We start from the raw sequence: 19,485 nt of genomic DNA on the forward strand, positions 1-19,485 counted from the left end.
TCACAAGCGCATGCTTTGTGAGCCTTTTTGAATAAATAAATAAAATACACTTTTTTTCCACCAAGGCAACTCGTGGTGCTGAAATATAGTTCACTAAAATTGCATTGGGCTGGTTAAAAGAATACAAGCAAAGCCAGTGTTCTGACATGGAAAACACATCTTCAAAGCAGAATATCTGATTTCAGCATTGTATTTTAGATAAACAAGAATGCTCACTTAGCATGTTAAATATCTGCAAAGATATTATGGTATTTTTACTCTTTAGAAGAGTCAAAAACTTACATACAGCAAAATTAAGACTAACATCTAAAAAATTTTATTTTATTATATTATATTTTACCAGGACGTCAATAGTTGTTCCAAAGCACGTGTGGCTTAAACGTCTTTGATAATTAAATATGCGTTTTATCATGCTTTGCTATCAGATGAACACGATGTGAGCATTATGACAATCCAGAGGCTTATGTTAACTTGATTACACTAATGGCATGAGTACTGTGAGACGCAGCAGGTGATACAGCATTGTTAGTTATCTCCGTATCCAGCTGTGGTCTCCAGTTGTTCTGATGAAGGTTGGGGTCAAAGGACAGCTAGTCTGAACACCACACCCCTATCAGCTACTCAGTCAAAATCTGTAAACAAGCTAAATCTCTGACGTTAATAATAAGATGGAAACCAAAAAAATGGCACATTCATATTTTGATATCAGCTCCACCTTTTCCTGTGGAAAAAGGTCAAGTTGTTTAACTGGTGTAAACTACTAGCCAATGTGAAATATGTAGCAAATCATTCATGTTTATTTTTTTCATAAATGACTTTGCAATAAGTTTCTTAATATTTTTATGTATTATTTTATTCTTTATATTTGTCCCACATTTATATTTGGCACTTAGTTTTAGATTCTTACTAATGTTCATTTTGTATTGCAAAACACTTTATTACCTGTTCCAGATTTGCCTCTGGCAATGTCTATGTGTGTGATTCAATAATATGTAACAAGTTGATTTAGTCTCCTTCCTCCCTTATTTCAGCTCTAATAAAAGAACATCAGCTTAAATGAAGTGACTCCATCTTTCAGTTGTTGATTTTGCTTGTTCAATTTCATGCTTGATGTCAGTGTTTGCCACTTTATGTCACCTCTAATCTTCATAGGACCAGTGCTAATGCTATCCAAAAAAATAGCTTTGATCTCAGCAACAGACCCGTGGGTAGATTCTATAGCTGCTCAGTGCAAAAGTGGTACATGTTCACACTTGCTCTAGCTCAATACCAAATATTTGGCTTTGGCACAAAAGCAGAATGTAAAACCAGTAGTATAAATTGATGCCATGAAAGCGGTTTTGCTCTTTTGTGCATTTAAAATTTAGTTCCCTTGAACAGGCACTACACAGATAAACGGAATGCAGATGCTACACAGAAAAGACTGCAGAGTCGCAAGAGTCAGAACAGCACATAATTCTTCTTGATTTCATTTGCAATTGATCTGAACCCTATTGCATATCTTTGGGATGTGCTGAACACACTATGTCGTTAAAACAAACATACAACATCCCAAACACACATTAATCACTGCACTAAAATCCAACTACCAACTCTTAAGTATTTGCTTACCTAAATTTAAACAAGACTTGGTGAGCGTATGTAAATGACCTGGGAATATTTTAAATTAAAAGATGCATTCTGAGGCACCTGAGACTTGTTAAATTAAATTAAATTAAATTGCTGGGAATGTTAAAGTAATTTGTTATAGTTACTAGTTGATAACTGAATAACATCATTATAAAACTATTTAATTAGAAAAAAAAACAAGGCATTATTTTCCTTGGTGGTGCAGTAGGTGATATGCCTAAATGCTAAATGGTTAGCATAATATGTTTGAAACACAGTTCCTTATGAAATTTTAAAAACAGCCACATCAATCTTTCGCCGGAAGATTTCAGTGGCTGAACAACACTTCTGTGCATATAACCCACTCGCATAACAACAAAATTTACATCAGCTCTGCGTAACTAAAATAGTTTTAAAACAACATTACTGTCTAAAAGAAGTACTTCAGCCATGGTGTCATCCTTCCTCAATGTGCAAAAGTAACTCCAATATTGATTCAGGATTTTAAAAAGTTTTGATTCAGCATTTGTTTTTACTGCAGTCACTCGTGTCTGTGGAGCCATGGCGTGTGTGCACGCTCAAATGGTGGATCTGCATGAACAGAGGTGCTCAGTTGTACAAATCTACATTTGTTGACAGACAGTTTGGGCTACTTATCAGAATTATAGGATTTATCGGCAAGACTAACTTTTACAGGATGACCATTTTTTAGTCTTATGCCTTATCCAGAATATAAAAATACATTTGGATAATTTAATTTAATCATTACTATTGGAATGTAAAGAGACTTTCAACTAGCACAACAAAAAATGTTTCTTAAGACAATCACCTACTGCACCTTAAAAATGCTTTCTTTCCTTATTACCAGATTTTGTTAAAAACATAGTTTTTGGTATTTAAAGACTGTTAAATCCTAATGGGATACAAAAAAAATTACCTTCACATACAGTAACTGTACATAAGCCATATGGGGACAATTTATGGTAAAAATGCTTTGGAAACCACCATCACAAAAAAATGTTGGAAGTAATTTTCTAATCAACATTTACGGCATCGGTCACACTTGTTCGATCAACACGTGAAGACACTGCAGATTACAGGGGAGCAGAGAGTAACAGAGAGCTTCTCAGACCTTTATCTCTAACAGCTTCTATATTTGGAACGAGTACTGTTCCATCACTAGTCTGTGATCTCAACACAGCAACCCTAGCGAAGGCTCCACTATGTTAACATCATGTCAGTGCTCTTGACATTTCACTGTTTGTATTAGAGAGCAGGCTATATTTGGACCACACCAGATGAGAAGCTGTGCAAGACTAGAGCTCTTTAAAATGAGGCTGGACAAGCTTTAAAAGGAAAGTCTGAATGCCAATTAAAGGAAGTACAACAACAACAACAACAACAACGTCAAAAACAAAAGCATGTAGAACCGCAGCCTGCAGACCCTGTCAACTTCCTGCTTTTCAGCATAAGAATTCTGAAACCTAGAATTGTAATGACCTTAAATCAAAATCTCATCCTTTAAGTTCCAAAAAGAAGCAGGGTGGTAAAGAAAACAATCACATGAAACAAAAAATCTCACGTCATTTGTAAACAAAATAAAAGGCATAAGACACAATATTCAACACTGTTCCCATAAAAATGTGGTGAATGGGGAATTTTTTGCAGTGTTTCACTTTTTAAGGCACTTTATAATAAATACGTCCTTCCCTAAATACCATTTATCTTTTTTTTTGTTTTGTTATTTACCTCTTAATTTATTTTCTGAATAGTTTTTTTAAGATTGGTACTGAAAATATTGACAACTAGTAATGCAAATGCAAATAATTAAAATCATGAAAACATTTTACAATTTTTTTTACAACAATTATACTTTAAGGAAAGCAGTGAAAAGTATTTTTATTTTGAGTTTTCACTCCGGTTGCTAATATTTAATATTTAATATTTAGGGATGTTTCGTTTAGAATTTTTGCAGCCGATAGTGAGTACCAATTCATTGTCATGTTGATCGGCCTATACTAATCACCGATTCTGATGCTTTAAGCTTTATAATGTATGAAGCACATTTCCCTCCAAGTGTGATCCTTTAGTGGAGATTTCTCCTTGCCCAAGATAATAACTTAAAGATGTTGCATATAATTTCTTAAACATTTCCCTTAAAACCATTTAGCGTGGACACGTAATGGTCAGAAGCAGTTTTGCAGAAAATAACAGATAAAACATACAAAAAAATTGGTAAGAAAAATCCCTAACAAAGTGAATTAGAAACATTGAAAATGACTGACAGAGAATTCCACGTCTCAATGAAGTTTGGAGCACATATTTGATGCAAAAAAAGTAAAAGTGCACACCTATAAATCTGTTACGTCTTTACTAAAAGGAAAAAGGTCCATAAACTACTGTTTATTGCAATAAGTATATTATGATGAAGGATATGATTATGAAGTTATATTATTGAATATTCAAAGTTTTTTTTTTTTATTATTTTATTTACAGGTAGGTTTCATGAACCTGCAATATTGTTGAAAACACAGAACTTTTAGTTCAGATATGTTAAAAGAATTCAGTTCTTATTTGTCTACTGCATGTAAACTCGTAAACAAACAATTGTGATCAGTTCAGATCAGATCTATCTGAGTGCCAATAATTTAAACAGTTAAAAAAGATTGTGTGATTGTTGCTTTAAAAAGTTTTTTTTTTTTCATTTCATTTCCATCTATTATTTTAATGTTTTATTAAATATAGTACATTCTAGAACAATAATAATAGGCCAAATTCTTTTTTAGGGTTGTACAGAGACAGAAAGACAGAGTTATCAGCTTCTCTGGATGTTTCATGGCAAAACATGATCAAAATTCTAAGATTTTACTAAAAAAAATTGTTAAAATATAACACATTGCAAGCATTGTGCATGCTTTGGGGATTTTAGCAATTGTAAAAATGACAAGCTTTGGTGAAGACTGAAGTGCTCGTACCTGTTCTGCTCCTCTAGTTTGGCCAGCAGCTCCACATCATCTGGGCTGAGCTGAGTCGGCGAGGCTGAGGAGGGTGAGGACAGCGAGGCAGTGGATGAAGCCACAGTGGTGTGTAGCGAAGACGGAGTGGCCACCTGACTAGCCATCTGACTCACCGTGTGCGACACTGAGTTCTTCACCCATGAAAGAGTCGAACTCAGCTTACCTGTTACCTTGTCTGTCGCCACCTTTGGGCAGAAATAAAAAAACAGTATTTAATTTGACGAAAAACTAATTGTACAATTTAATCAAGAAAACAACTTGAAAGCTATATCTTAGCAAACAAGTTTTAGATCATAAATTATGCAATTATTATACTTATTCATAGATAGTATGTGATTTATCCCAACCATACAATACTTTCAAGGTTTAACTTTAACTTGACAAATATTTAAAATAAATGTTCTTCTTAAAAGAACAGCGTAAAATAATTAATAGTTAATAGTTAGTAATAGCTTAATAGTTTTTAGATTTACTTTGTTTTAACTGATTGACACCACAAGATTTAAAATGAATAGACACAAAACACAAGAGCTGAATCACAAGAATCTGAACACAAGTTTTAAATCTAGAAAAAAAATATATATCAACGCAACAGCAGGTCCAGTCCACAACAAAGTGTAATACTTTGATCATTCTATTTAAACAAGATCTTTCCATTAAAACAAACTGTGAAACGAATACCATTTTTTCCTTCTAGAAAACATTATATGAATTTAATAAAAACTTGAGTTACTGCTTCAGTTTGTTAGTGAGGATCGTGAGATGAAAAACTGACAAATCTCTCACAAGTAAGTTCTCATATGAGCAATTTTAGCATTATAATGAGATATTTGCAGAAAACAATTCAAAGAAAATATATTTTATCATTATATTGAAACATCGGTTTATATTTTCCAAAGCAAATAACAACAGAGTTATAGGACCAGAAAAACCTCAATCTGTACACATTTTTTTTATTTTAAATGAGAAAAATAAACATGCGTTTTAGATGTGACCAAAAAAGTCAGCAAGTATACAGTAAACAACATATTTTGTAAAAATTCTGTAAATTAAACTGCACAACCCAAAAGTAAAAATGCTAATCAAAAGGATAAGAGTTTGCTCACTATAGAACAAGCATGATTCATTTTACTTTATTTACCATTTTTGCATTTATGAGGAAAAAGCTTCATTATGGATGTGGCATCTCTCCAGTATGGAAGTGACGGATGTAAAATTGGCACTTGTGTGACTTTGGTAAATCAAATATAATAGTTTGAAAACATTGATAGAAACATTTGAGTATTTTTCAAGTACTGTTAAATACTTGCTTACACAAAAACATTGAAGCAGTTTCGCTATTTTCGTGAAAACTTCCGTTTTTTCATGGCAAGGTTGACGTTTGCATGGAATTGCTCATATATGTAAAATCACACATTAGTGAAAATTACACATTTGTCCAAAGTATGCAGGACAACTAAATTACAGCTAATATTAAAATTATAGCTCTTACAAATTCATAGGTTAATGAGAGGGAGAGAGAAATGGAAAGTGATAGAGAGAGATCTTATTTTTAATCTGATATTTAACATTGGTTATTGAATGCAATTGATAATTAAGAATGTTCAAATCAATCGATTTTGATTTTAGGCCAAATCGCCCAGCCCCACTGGGACTTCTTTTGCTCGCATCACTTAAATTATAGGGGTATCCCAACTGAAATCTAACAGGCTTCATCATGTAGTCAATGATTTTTGACTCTAGCCATGTTTGACAAAGTCAATTCCCACATTGTTGAAAAAAATTACAATATTATCATAGATTTTCACACATCTCTTCATGGGTAAGTTTACTCTTCCTCCACAACCAACTTGTTGCCCTAGTTTACACCCATTTAAAAAAGGGACACGATCTTCTGGACCAACGTTCAATGACAAACAGACTACACCGACAAAAGAAAGGAAACTGTATTCATTCTTTACAGCCTCAAGTGCAAAATGGTTTACCAAGTCATTAGTTAGGTGTGTACACTGTAGACTGGTAACCACCGTGGTATCATATGTCATTCTACATTTCTAAAAGACGACCTTTAGAAGGTTTGGAGAAAGGAAATGTTTGAAGTAGTTGTGTACTTTTCTCTGGAATGACAGGAGTTCAAGCACTGAACCTCTAGTGAAGTGAATAAAAAGGTACTAAGCAATGTCAACTGACAGTACAGAGAACCCAAGACAACTGGAAACAGCAGGCCATGACACTGTAACACTAGACCAGTAAGAAACCTCTTCCATCTAGAATTTCCTATGTGCGCTTCATTCTTACCTGAAGACAGAATCCACCCTAACTGAGTTTCTCCATAATTCCATAAACAAATCCACAGGAGAAAAAGCAGGCACATCAAAAGTGTCTCCCGTCTTCAAATACCATCTCTGCAATCTTCATAGTTTTGTAGATTCCAAAGTCACAGCTGTCTAGGTGTCACCTGGGGTCAAAGTGCTAGTGTAGCAGAGACAGAGGCAGCTGTAAAGTAGACCGAAGCAGCTGTATAAGCTTCTGCCTTTTCTTTTACAGCTGTAGCAACACTAATTCAAACACTGGAATTCACCCGACAAAGAAAAAAATCCTTTTCCTGCAAAACTTGGGTGACGTCTGAGCTGGCCGCGTCGAGCTTCGCGACATAAATGAGCTGTAATGATAAACCCAGGGGAAGTCTGCCTCTGTGCAACAAAGCAGCTTTCTCATTTGCATGTGGCACTTCTCTGAATCCTCTACAAGACTGATCACGTTTCCTCTTGTGATCTCCATTTCTGACAAACTATGACCACACGCCTATGCATGGCTTCTGTGGTTTTACAAACCAAAAAGAAGATGTTTTAGCATTCTCCAGCAAAATGCTTACAAATGACTCAAAGTGGTCAAAGTTGGAAACACCCTTTCTTAGACAGCGTTATAGTCAGAGGTGTGACATAGAAAGAGGCGGAGCAGACAAACCTCAGAGCAAAGTGCAGATACAAATGATTGACAGGTGCGATACAAATAAAATGCAGGCAGCTAATAAGTCATTTAAAAACATATAATTTTGCCATATTATTATATTATTGTAGTTGTTTAATAATAATAATAATAATAATAATAATAATAACAAAAATTAATACTATTTAGTTTGTTCAAGTCATCGGCACAAAATTAGCTAATAAGGCGAGTACTAAAAAAATATCGTTTTATTGCACAGGTAAAAAGCAACCAAGGTTGTTGACAAATGTTCTTCCTCTAATGCCCTGAAGTCTGAAATTAAGTTTTAATACTTGAAACATTTATGATGATGATAAATATTATCAGGGCTTGACAATAACACCCACCAACCCGCCAAATGCTAGTAGATTTGAGCCCAATCGCAATTCTACCCTTTAGCCCTTCCCCTTACCCCTACCCCTCGTTTTGTGTGTGCACACCAAGGGGTAGGGGTGTCCCAATTCTCCTTAGCTTGAAGGCGTAGGGCTAAGGGGAAGGGGTGAATAGCCCTTCGAACAAGGATTTTTCAGGACCACACTTGAAACAGAATACACCTGAGAATACACCTGCCACAACGGCAGAATTGCTGAACCCGGAAGTAAGGAGATCCACAAATTAGTATTTTTGTCATTATTACAAATTTTTAAAACAAACAAGCACATGTTTTAAAATATTCATAATCACGTTCGTGTTTTACTGTCATCCTATAAATTCTTTTTAAAAACGCTAAATTTTGCGATCTATAATCCCTATAATACCTCCTGTACAGCAGTCCCACAACATTCTGACACTCGAATACCCTGTCAGTAATGTCTAGTGGCTGTTAATTGGCATTTTACAGTGTTTGCTATAAATGTTAATGTTGGTTTTGGTGTGTTTACATTGATGAATATGGCCACTGTGTAAATACACAGTACAGTTACAATCTTATTGCCACATTAGATCATTATGATAACATAATATATGCCTTCTGTGATTTCCTGTAGATAAATACCAATAAATAACACAACTGGAATAACTACAGCAGTCGCGATCGTCTGATCTCACATGAAGCAGGAGATTGCGAGGCATATAATGACGTGTGCAGGTGGTGCAGTGCTGTCCCAATTCTTAGGGGTAAATTTTGAAGCCCTTCCCCTTAACCCTCAGTTGTAAGGACCAAGGGGAAGGGGAAGAGGTAGGGGTACAAAAATAGAATTGGGATTGGACCTTAAGCTCAGGCAGGTTAGACAGTTACACCCAGTAGCTTCTTAAGCTGGTTGAAATATTTTTATTGTCAGTGCTGGCTAGTCACAAAATTTTAAGAGTTATAGTTTTTGACCGTTTGTCAATATGCGAGCAAATGTGATCTTAGAGTCGAGAAGCAGCACAACTAACTGTTAAAATAACCGTTCACGCGATCAAAATAAAGCAGGTGAATACCGTTCTCTTTGAAATAGACAGGACAAAAAAACAATGCTCGTGCACGCACTGTCCTGCTGCTTTTAAGAGCTGAAGATTTTTTTGTGCAGAAGCAGTTGCCGTTTTCGCTTTAACCATTCTTTAAACAGATTATTAATGAGTCTAACGTTAACTGTGATCATGCACATGATCATCTATTCATTATCGCACACAGTGTGTTTTTCACCTGGTTTCTTGCTCACAAAAATTTATATTGAACTCACAGAACAGACAAGTTTGTCTCTCAATTTGCCAAGCTGTACCCATTTTAAAGCTGTTTCTGAAATGTATGAGCTACACACACTTTCAAATACAACTTGCCAGATTTCATAAACCATTATTAGATTTTGGCCTCTTGCGCATGGACTACGTTTACATGGACATCAGTAATCAAATTATTTGCCTAATTCTGAGTAAGACAATAATATGATTAAGGTGTTTACATGAGTTACTTTTTGAATGTTCCTTCCATGATCTCGCTTAACATGTTATAGCACAATTTAATTAACGTCATTGCGTCACCACACTATCCACATTTCCTCTGGAGTTTCATGTAATTTCGGGTATATCATTTTGAATTTGTCGACTTTAACTGCAGTTTGGCAGTTTTGCTTTCATTCAGGAACATTTCATGCATGATGCCTGTGACACACGAGATGTTGGATGTGAACCGCTGAAAGTATGAACAACTGTGTCTGTGGTCCTTCACTGACTCAGTAGGTGCAGAGAATAATGTCAAACAGCCGTGTGTATATACTATAGACTATCCTATCGCAAAATGAGTCAAAAATCCTACACGACAGTAATAGTTTGATAAAGGTGTTTACATGTCTGTACTGCACTTCAATAATGCAACTAATATCGGCATACTTCACAATTTTGAATATGATTTCTGTTTAGTTCGATTATGACCCTAATAGAAGTAAATTAATAAAAAATTGCTGTCATATACATGATAAACTCTAAATTAGAGTATTGTCTCAATCGAATTAAAATCAGATTATTGGTGTCCATATAAACATACACACAGAGTCACTCATAAGCTCAGTGTTCTAAATTCCCAAAGAAAAAGGAATGTCCAACCATGTGAGTATGTTGGCACTGTCAAAGAGTCAATATTGTAATGAAAACATCATCTGGTTAAGCCTAACTCAGGGGCTGTTTACACAACAATGTTTACAAGCAAAAACAGAAATATGCTTTTTGAGTGGGATGTGGGGGCTGAAAAAGCATAAATCTGAAAACCGTTTGACAAGCGGAAGTTTTTGAAGATGCTACAGTTGTAATGTCTGTGTGAACACCCAAAAATTACAGTATTTGAAAATAATGACATTAAGCACAGGAATAGTATGTGTTTAGGGAGGTGTAGACGCCAACAATGGTACTCATATGGCCATGCTGTTGCTCAAGTGTTTGCTAAGGCTTCATCAGCAATGTGTGGATTTACTTTAAATTACAACCATAAGCAGAGAAGACTCATACACATGGCAAATTCTAAATGCATATTAGCACAAAGTCGCCTAGAGCAAACCATCACTTCCTTAAAGGTTTGTTCACTAACTATGCTAAAAAATACTCACCTAGCATTCATAAATAAGCATTTTTGTGTTTTGCTTTTGCGTAAATGTGGATCATTTTGAACATGTTGTCATGTAAATTTAAAGCTTTTTTTAAATCCTAGGAAAATACTATTTCTGTTTTTAGATGTTGTCGTGTAAACGTAGCCTAACTCAGCCTTTTTGGAGTTTTCCGACATTATAAGGAGAAAGGTTACTGCCAGCAAATAATATCACTTCCTTTGTCCTGGCTTTCTAAATGATTCATGCATAGGTTCTGAGAGTTTGTGTACTGGTCAGGCCTCATGCACTATCATTATGCTTAATAAAAATTCCCAAAGGGGTCCCCTTCTTCTAACAGTGGAATTAACATCAAGCATCAAACACAAACAGGCACATAAAAGGAATTAACTCATCTGTAATGTCTGGGTACTATGGGTCACACTGAAAATGTCAGTGTTAGACAAAAAAAAATAAAAAATCTTTGTGAAAAGCAGAACTTGAAACCTGTGCAGTATTGCACAATTCTGAATAATACAATCGTGTCAAAATGACATTCAATAAAGGTAACATTACATTGAGAGAATACAAAAAATCCTAAATGTAACTCAATGAAATTGAGCTCACAAAATTAAAGTGATTGACAGATTGATTGACATTCATTGTTGGATAGAGCTAAATGAATTCATGTCTCTAGTCTAATCTGAAGGTGACATAGTTATGTTAATACTGTATACTTCTTTGTTATACTGTCCCAGACAAACAGACTTTGGCTCATCCTGGAAGGGGAACAAGAAACTGATGTGTATGCACTTTTTATATGCAGTGCTGGAGGCTTAGGAGAAGGGAAGAAAACTGACTACATGGACTTTAAAATATGCTGAAGTCAACACTGTATTTTTAAGCAACCCATTAACTGGCCAGAGGTACATTTTCAGAGTAGGAACCAGAAAAAAAGAGTGTTCATTAAAGATAAAGGGCAAATAACAACAGCACAGTAATTTCTAATTGTGTCAATCTCAGTGGAAACCTAAAAATATGCATGTTTCCAGAGATCTGGTGTTGGACAGGAAAACAGGAAACAATGACAAGAGACGACCACCTTTTTAGTGCTACGTCCACAGGCTGACCCACAGCACATGGTGATTCTGTTATATCTCCAGAAAAGACCACTCATTTTAAAACGCATCTACAATAAAAAAGTGAGTCTGAAAAATCCTAATGAACAAAGACTGAGAAACGCTAAACAGATGTACTGTCTAGACTGAGGTGATTACACATCAGTGTAAAAATACTGTTATGGTTTTCAGTGTGCTGCTCACTAATGTTTTATAACTTATGTCATCACTATTATTTACACACCTCATTTTAAAGAATCTTAAAGAGATAGTTCCCCTAAAATTGAAAATTCTTTATTACTTGAGTTTATTTTTACTGCTGAACAAAAAAGCTGAAACAATTGACTTCCATAGTATTTGTTTTTTTACTATGGCTGTCAATGGTTAATGTTTTTTAAGCTTTATTAAAAATAGCTGTAGTGTTCAACATAAATATTTGGAACAGCTTGAGAGGGTGAGTAAATGGCGAGTACATTTTATTCTTTTTTTTATATGCCTTTTAAAAAATCTTCACACAGAAGTATAGGCCATAACAGTCACATCTAACAAGCCCACATATTAGGTGAGGAAGTCCATATATCTTTTGCATAATATTCAAAGTCAAAAAAGCCTAAATTATATTGTTATTCGCAGATAATATTGCCCAGTGAAATTCTGTATACCCACATACCCATCAACCCTCCCATTTTTCACATCTTGCTATCAACTTGTAAACGTATTTTTCCATATTTCTCCTGTATTTTCAATCAAAGGGTTGCTATAAATATTTAAGAGCCGAACCACCAGGGGACGCCCCTTGCTCTTAAATATGAATTTGTTCTGTGCTTTCATTTTATTTAGGCATGAAAACACTTTAAAATAAATATAAAAATGGCAGGATTCCCTTATTTTCACATCCCAATGTTGACAGGTATGGTCATGGCAGGTTTACAGCAAACCTCCAGGTGGCAGCGAATAGCTTATGATGAGTGATTTATTGAAGCATTCATTCAATGTTTCATTTAAACAGCTGATTCATTTAGAAATTAAGCATCCAACTGTCTAATTTCTTTGGTAAATGACTGTCCTTTATTTTAGTGTTTTGATTCTCCAAATCTGTCCTTTAATGATTCACAGAAAATATTACCAGCATAAGGATTTAAAACAACAAAGGTGAACGAATTATGAAGCTTTCATTTTTGCATGAGTCTTTCCTTTAAAATGGAAAATAAAACTTCACAGTGCAAAACCAAGCTGCCCCTTTATAAAAGGACTGAAACTGACTCATTGTTAATTCTTTAAAGCAAGCAAGCAGGAGGCAGTCATGTCTCTTGCTAAAGCTCTGTGTCATCCACTGTTTGTTATGGATTTTGCTTCAGCTGTCCAAATAGTTCACAGGAGAGCTAACCTGCTGCCCTAACAACACACATCTATATAGAGAGAGCGTTAAGAAAACACCCGACAAGCTCTGCATGAGGTTATTTTGGAAAACAGCTATTTATTATTTTTAACACCTGCTCAGTATGAGAGAAGCTATTTCGCTGTATGATGAGGAATAATTGTAGGTCTTACAATTCAAAATGCTTGTTATGATTGACTTAATATGCAGAGAGTGTTTCACAGTACCTTAACAGACTTCACTTCCTACATTCAGTTTTAAGAGTGGATGTTTCAAAACTACTCCCCTTAAATTATGCTTAATGTTAGGGTGACCTTATTCTTTCAATGTGGAATACAGGGTGAAATAATAAATATTGTTTTTCTGAGGCAAATCTTACATGAAGAGCTGGATAATACGGACAACATTTATTAGGACTGCTGAAATTCGTTGATGCAGTTAATTCACTGATATGAATATTTTCATTTGACTTATTTTACACTAGTTTACCATAAAAAATTTTGTTTTCACGCTTTTAACACAATAACAACTGTTTCATTTATGCCATTAAAATGAGCAAGGTACGTTGCGTCATTTAAATTTGAATCAATCGCCTGATTCGATCACCTCAAAAAAGCTATTGATTGAACATAGCACAGCTGCAAATGTATAATGACAACACCTGTAGAGGAAACATTCAGTACAGGAACTATTATTTATGATGGATCACCAGAAAAGACTAAGGCACTGTAGGTGTTTTTGTCTAGTAAATTAGCTTAGCCATTTTAAAATCCACTGTCATAGTTTCAAAATAACATTTTGAAGTAAGATAAGTTGTTATTGAAGTAAGATGTGCTGTTTTTTCAATTGAATGATTGTTTGAAAAAACAAGTTAGGCAATGCACTACTCTGAGCTTTTTCTATGCTTCTTATCACTCTAGACATTTGTTCCATTTCGACATCAAGAGCCCTGTAAATTGGACTTGGGAGTTAAATACAAAACCTTAATCGAAAACACTTTTTACAGCAATATGTGAAATGAGAGATGCTAAAATATTAGCTAAATACTGCTGCTAAGATACTTAATGCTGTTAAAAATGTGTTTGTTTACACTTTGCAAAACTGGAAGTTCGGTTTCCGATTGAGTAATGAGAAAACGTGTAGAGTGAAAGGACTGAATATGCGGCTCTTTCAGTTGGCTTTCATCCATTTAGTGTGTTCACGTAAAGCTTTTTGGTCCAGACACGATCCAAATGTGAAGAAACTACACAGTCAGGTTTGGTTGGTGCTATTGTTTGGCCTCGGCTTGGAGTGTCCTGGCCCCTAAACACAGCTGATTGGCCAATGTGTTCACGAGTTTAATAAAAGTGGTTTAATGGGCCATAAAATAATTTTGTTATTTGACTGTACATCCATGATCAATAATCTTTTTTTTTTTTTTAAGTTTGTTTTGAAGCAATCTAGTTTTTTTTTTTTTTTTCAAATATGGCTAACTGAGCGCATGCCTTAAAAAAAATGCCAATAAGCAAAGGGACTATGCAAATTTGTTATTTTTGTTACATTTCAATAATAATGGGAATTACCCAAGACAAACACAGAGCACCGAAACACTGCTTTTTAAATTTCTCCATAAGTATAACATGTACAGTAACTACTGCAATAGTTTGTCCGTTTATTATCCTCTGAGAAAGTGGTTAATGGTCCAGTTGTGACAGACAGCAGGGGAGGGCGACTGCAAAGCCCATTAAAAATGTTAAAGGAAACCTAACCACTCACCTCGCACTTTTCACAATTTTAGATGCAAAATGTGCATGGACAAGGGTTGGGTTGCATAATCACCCCCTCAGGTTAGAATATTCATTCATTCATTCATTTTCTTTTCAGCTTAGTCCCTTTATTAATCTTGGGTCGCCACAGTTGAATGAACCGCCAACTATTCAGCATATGTTTTGCACAACCCATCACAGGAAAACACCCATACACACTCATTCACACATATTCACTATACAGACAATTTTAGCTTACACAATTCACCAATAGCACATGTGTTTAGACTGTGGGGGAAACCGGAGCACCCGAAGGAAACCCACGCGAACACGGGGAGCACGGGAGCACAGCAAGCTCCACACAAAAATGCCAATTGACCCAGCCGAGGCTCGAACCAGCGACCTTCTTGCTGTGAGGCGACATCGCTACCCACTGCGCCACCACGCTGCCCAGGTGAGAATAACACATGCGAAAATCAGTGCAGTGGTCAGCAGCAGTGAGGAGATCGTACATAAAAAGAATGCATCAGGTGACTCAGGTTGCCAGAGTGGTGTATTTTCTTATGCATCACAACAACAAGCACCATCAAATATTATATCGTAATTTTTTTTTTTTTTTTTTTTTTTTTTTTTTGCTGTATCGCCTAGCCCTACGGTCATCACTGTATGCTCTTCATCAAAAGCTTGGATGGACATGACATGGGGTGTTTGAAAACGTGATAATGACAATATAATATTGTACAAGAACACATCACATTTATTTTTAAGTCTCATATTTAATATTAATTCAACAACTCATAAATATTTTAATATATCATTACTAGATGTATTATTTTTGAAGAATTGTTTGGACAGTATGTTGTCATACATGTCACCTATTGGTAGGCCCACACAAAATCTGTGCGCACAGGATTTTGCAGATTTAAAGCCCATCATTGAGTCTGTTTATTTACTTGTGTAAATGTGTGTAAATTTATATTCACTCATTCATTTTCTTGTCGGCTTAATACATTTATTAATCCGGGGTCACCACAGCAGAATGAACCGCCAACTTATCCAGCAAGTTTTTACGCAGCGGATGCCCTTCCAGCCGCAACCCATCTCTGGGAACCATACAAACACACACACACACACACACACACTCATACACTCATACACTCATACACACACACACACTCATACACACACACACACTCATACACACACACACACACTCATACACTACGGACGATTTAGCCAACCCAATTCACCTGTACCGCATGTCTTTGGACTGTGGGGGAAACCGGAGCACCTGGAGGATATACCCACGTGAACGCAGGGGAACATGTAAACTCCACACAGAAACACCAACTGAGCCGAGGATCGAACCAGCGACCTTCTTGTTGTGAGGCGAACGTGCTACCCACTGCGTCGCCCGTGTAAATTTATATTTGTTTAGTTTTTAAATTAATTTCAGTAATATTACTCACTAATATAAAAATATTCATATAATTTATTTACAATACAGTTTGTTAAATAATATTTTCTGTATTTTAGTAGAAATGTTATATGAGAGACTTGTTTTTTTTACCAAATAAAGTGGATCTTATTGGATTTGCATTGTAAAGATTAAAAAAGTATTACTTTTTATTTTAAATATTAAGGTTTTAGTTATGATACTCCTAAAATCATTTCGCATAAATCTGCAGACTTTTAACAACATTTTGCGCAGAAATAGCAAAAAATGTCCAGAGATTCCGTCTGGCCCTACCTATTGGTTAAACAATGTAATTTCTACAACTTTCATTTTGAGCGCAAGTTTTATTAAACAACAATTTTGATCTTTATCACAGATATCAGTTATATCTGAACTATAAACTGTTTTCCCAGTCGATTTCTGTTGTTTGATAGCTTAAAACTAAAAAAATTATTTAAAATAAAACAGGCAAAAAAATGTCTCTGAATCTAAAAAAAAAGACTGAATCTAAAAAACATGAGGGCCACCACAATTTCTTCGATCATCACTTTTTACATAAACATGCGTTATACATGACGCAGGAGTCTGTCTCTCCATGACCGTTCCAAATTTTGGATTAATCTACAAGTAAAAAAATAAGTTATTTATTTGCAGGTCACATGCATTCCGAATTGTGTGTCGTGATATAAACAGATCACAGATCATGCGATCCGTTAGACATCTACTGATTGGTCAGTCAAATGCCAATAGTTTCACGTAAAAGCATCCACATTATGAAATCTTACATTTACATTTAGTCATTTAGCAGACGCTTTTATCCAAAGCCACTTACAAATGAGGACAAGGAAGCAATTTACACAACTATAAGAGCAACAATGAATAAGTGCTGTAGGCGAGTTTCAGGTGTGTAAAGTCTAAGAAGGAAAGCATTAGTAATTTTTTTTTGTAGTTAGTTGAGGAGTCAGAGAGATAGTTGCATATTAGTAAGGAAAGTGGAGACTAAGGGCTCTATTTTGATGGTCCATGCGCAGAGCGCAAAACACAGGGCGCAAACGATTTTAGGGCGTGTCAGGACGCGTTTTCGCTAATTTAAGGACAGGAAATCTGCCTTGCGCCAGGACGCATGGTCTAAAAGGGTTGAGTTTATTTTCTTAATGAGTTTTAGGTGTGTTTTGAGAATAAACCAATTAGAGTCTCATCTTCCATTCCCTTTAAGACCCAGCTGCGTCGCGCCAAGAGCGCATTCGCTATTTACAGGACGCAAAGTAAGTCTAAGTGGAAAAAATGAGCATTTCACAAGCAAACAGTTAACAGTTGACAGTTTTTTTTACAGAAAACTGTTAAACAGAGCATCTACTGCGTGAAAATGAGAGATAATGGAACTACTTTCACTTTCGCTCTTGGATAGGGAAACCTTTATGCACAGACATCAATTAGCCTATAAATAATTAATTTCGTTTGTTAAGCGAAAAGATTCAAAACTATTTCTAAATTCAGTTCTAATTTCCAGCAAACGAATAAATGATTATTAATAACAAAGTTTGGTCAAAATACTGAGTTATTTCCAAATACACCTGCTATGCCCCATATGGTCTAAAACCTGACAGGTGGACAAATCTAAGCTTGTTTTTAATGAAACAAATATAAATATGGATATAATAAATAATACTGCTAATAATAATAACATTATACAAACGTAACTTGAATGAACTGAAAAAGCCTCCTACGATGAAGACGAAGATGAAGGCAGTGGTTTTTAAATTCATGTAGGCTAGAAATTAATATGTTTTGTAATATTTTAATCATTTATATTTATATCCTATATATATATATCCTTAATATATTATATATATTTCATATGTAAAGATATTTGCGTATGCATCTTGTGTGTAGTGTGTAAGCCAGGCGCACTTTGCGCCAGACAATAGACCGACTTTGTTCTGGTCTAAAGATCAGACTATTTACAGTTTCTCAAAATAGCAACGCGCCAAAACACGCCTGCTTTTTTAGACCAGAACGCCTATGGGCGCACATTTGAGCGCAAATGCATTTACTATTGAAACAGCGTGGCGCAATGCCTCAAAATGACCCTTGCGCCAAGCTTAAAGTAGTAAAAAACTATTGCGCCCCATTGCGCCGGGTGTATGATAGGGCCCTAAATAGTTGAGTTTTTAGTCGCTTTTTGAAGACAGCGAGTGACTCTGCCGTTCTGATGCAGTTAGGGAGTTCATTCCACCAACTGGGCAGATTAAGCGCTCGGGAAAGCGTTTTCTTCCCTCTTTGGGATGGAACCACGAGGCGATGTTCATTCACAGAACGCAAGTTTCTGGAGGGCCTATAGATCTACAGAAGTGAGAGCAGATAAGAAGGGGCGCAGCCAGAAATCGCTTTGTAAGCAAACATCAGTGCTTTAAATTTGATGCGAGCAGCAACTGGCAGCCAGTGCAAACGAATGAGTAGCGAAGTGACATGTGCTCTTTTAGGTTTGTATCTTATCCAATCTTATTGGTTGGATGGTCAGCATTATTTGCAATCTCATGAAAAATAAATTTAAATCTTTCTGTTACAGACAAAAACAAACTTTGCACTTTGATTATATTTGAATGCAAAATTGGATTTAATGGACATATTAGCATTTAAATAAAAATGTATTTTGTTTTATGTTTAATGTAGAATGTGTAACGCATAAAAAAATTAATCTAAATGGGAGGGGGGGAAATCCTCAAATAAACATCTAACAGAACAAATCATGCAAGTCACATTTCTGCTTTTGACTTCCTTTGCTGTGCCAGAGAGCTTACATTTTATTTTAACCTGAATTTTCCATCAAAATGCACTTTGCATAAACAGCAGATGATCACTTCATGTATAGTCGATGAGTTCTCTCATTGCCCAGATGGCTTGCTCCCATATTATGTAAAACTAAAGCACTGATTTACAAGCACACGTGTAGGACAAATTGCAATGGAATGTCTAAAGTCTTCAAAACACACTAAGTTTAAAGATGTCTTCTGTAAGAGCTTGCAGCAGAAGGCCATCTCACAGGTATCATCCTATTTAATGATCTTCTACAACAACAATCACAAATAAAAGCTGCACTTCCAGATTTCCATATTGTCTGTCAGAGGGAATGACAATAAGAGGCAAACATGTGATACTGAGATTAAAAGGTGGCTGTC

At 35.5% G+C, this 19,485-nt stretch overlaps 1 protein-coding gene across 20 annotated transcripts in view; it reads right to left on the reverse strand.

Annotated features, from left to right (window-relative positions):
• The window catches only part of evi5b (ecotropic viral integration site 5b), a 75,084-nt gene that overhangs the window by 47,197 nt on the left and 8,402 nt on the right, over window positions 1–19,485 (reverse strand). For 16 of the 20 annotated variants that reach the window (XM_005165960.6, XM_073954143.1, XM_073954149.1 and 13 more), the window contains exon 2: window positions 4,584–4,810. In XM_005165960.6, the coding sequence (XP_005166017.3) occupies window positions 4,584–4,810 (227 nt within the window). Of the gene's footprint in view, window positions 1–4,583; window positions 4,811–6,923; window positions 7,035–19,485 lie in introns of those variants that run through there. The other 4 variants (XM_073954157.1, XM_073954147.1, XM_073954152.1 and 1 more) reach the window with 1 other exon arrangement.

This window comes from Danio rerio, chromosome 6 (assembly GCF_049306965.1).
Source record: "Danio rerio strain Tuebingen ecotype United States chromosome 6, GRCz12tu, whole genome shotgun sequence".
Lineage (NCBI taxonomy): Eukaryota > Metazoa > Chordata > Actinopteri > Cypriniformes > Danionidae > Danio > Danio rerio.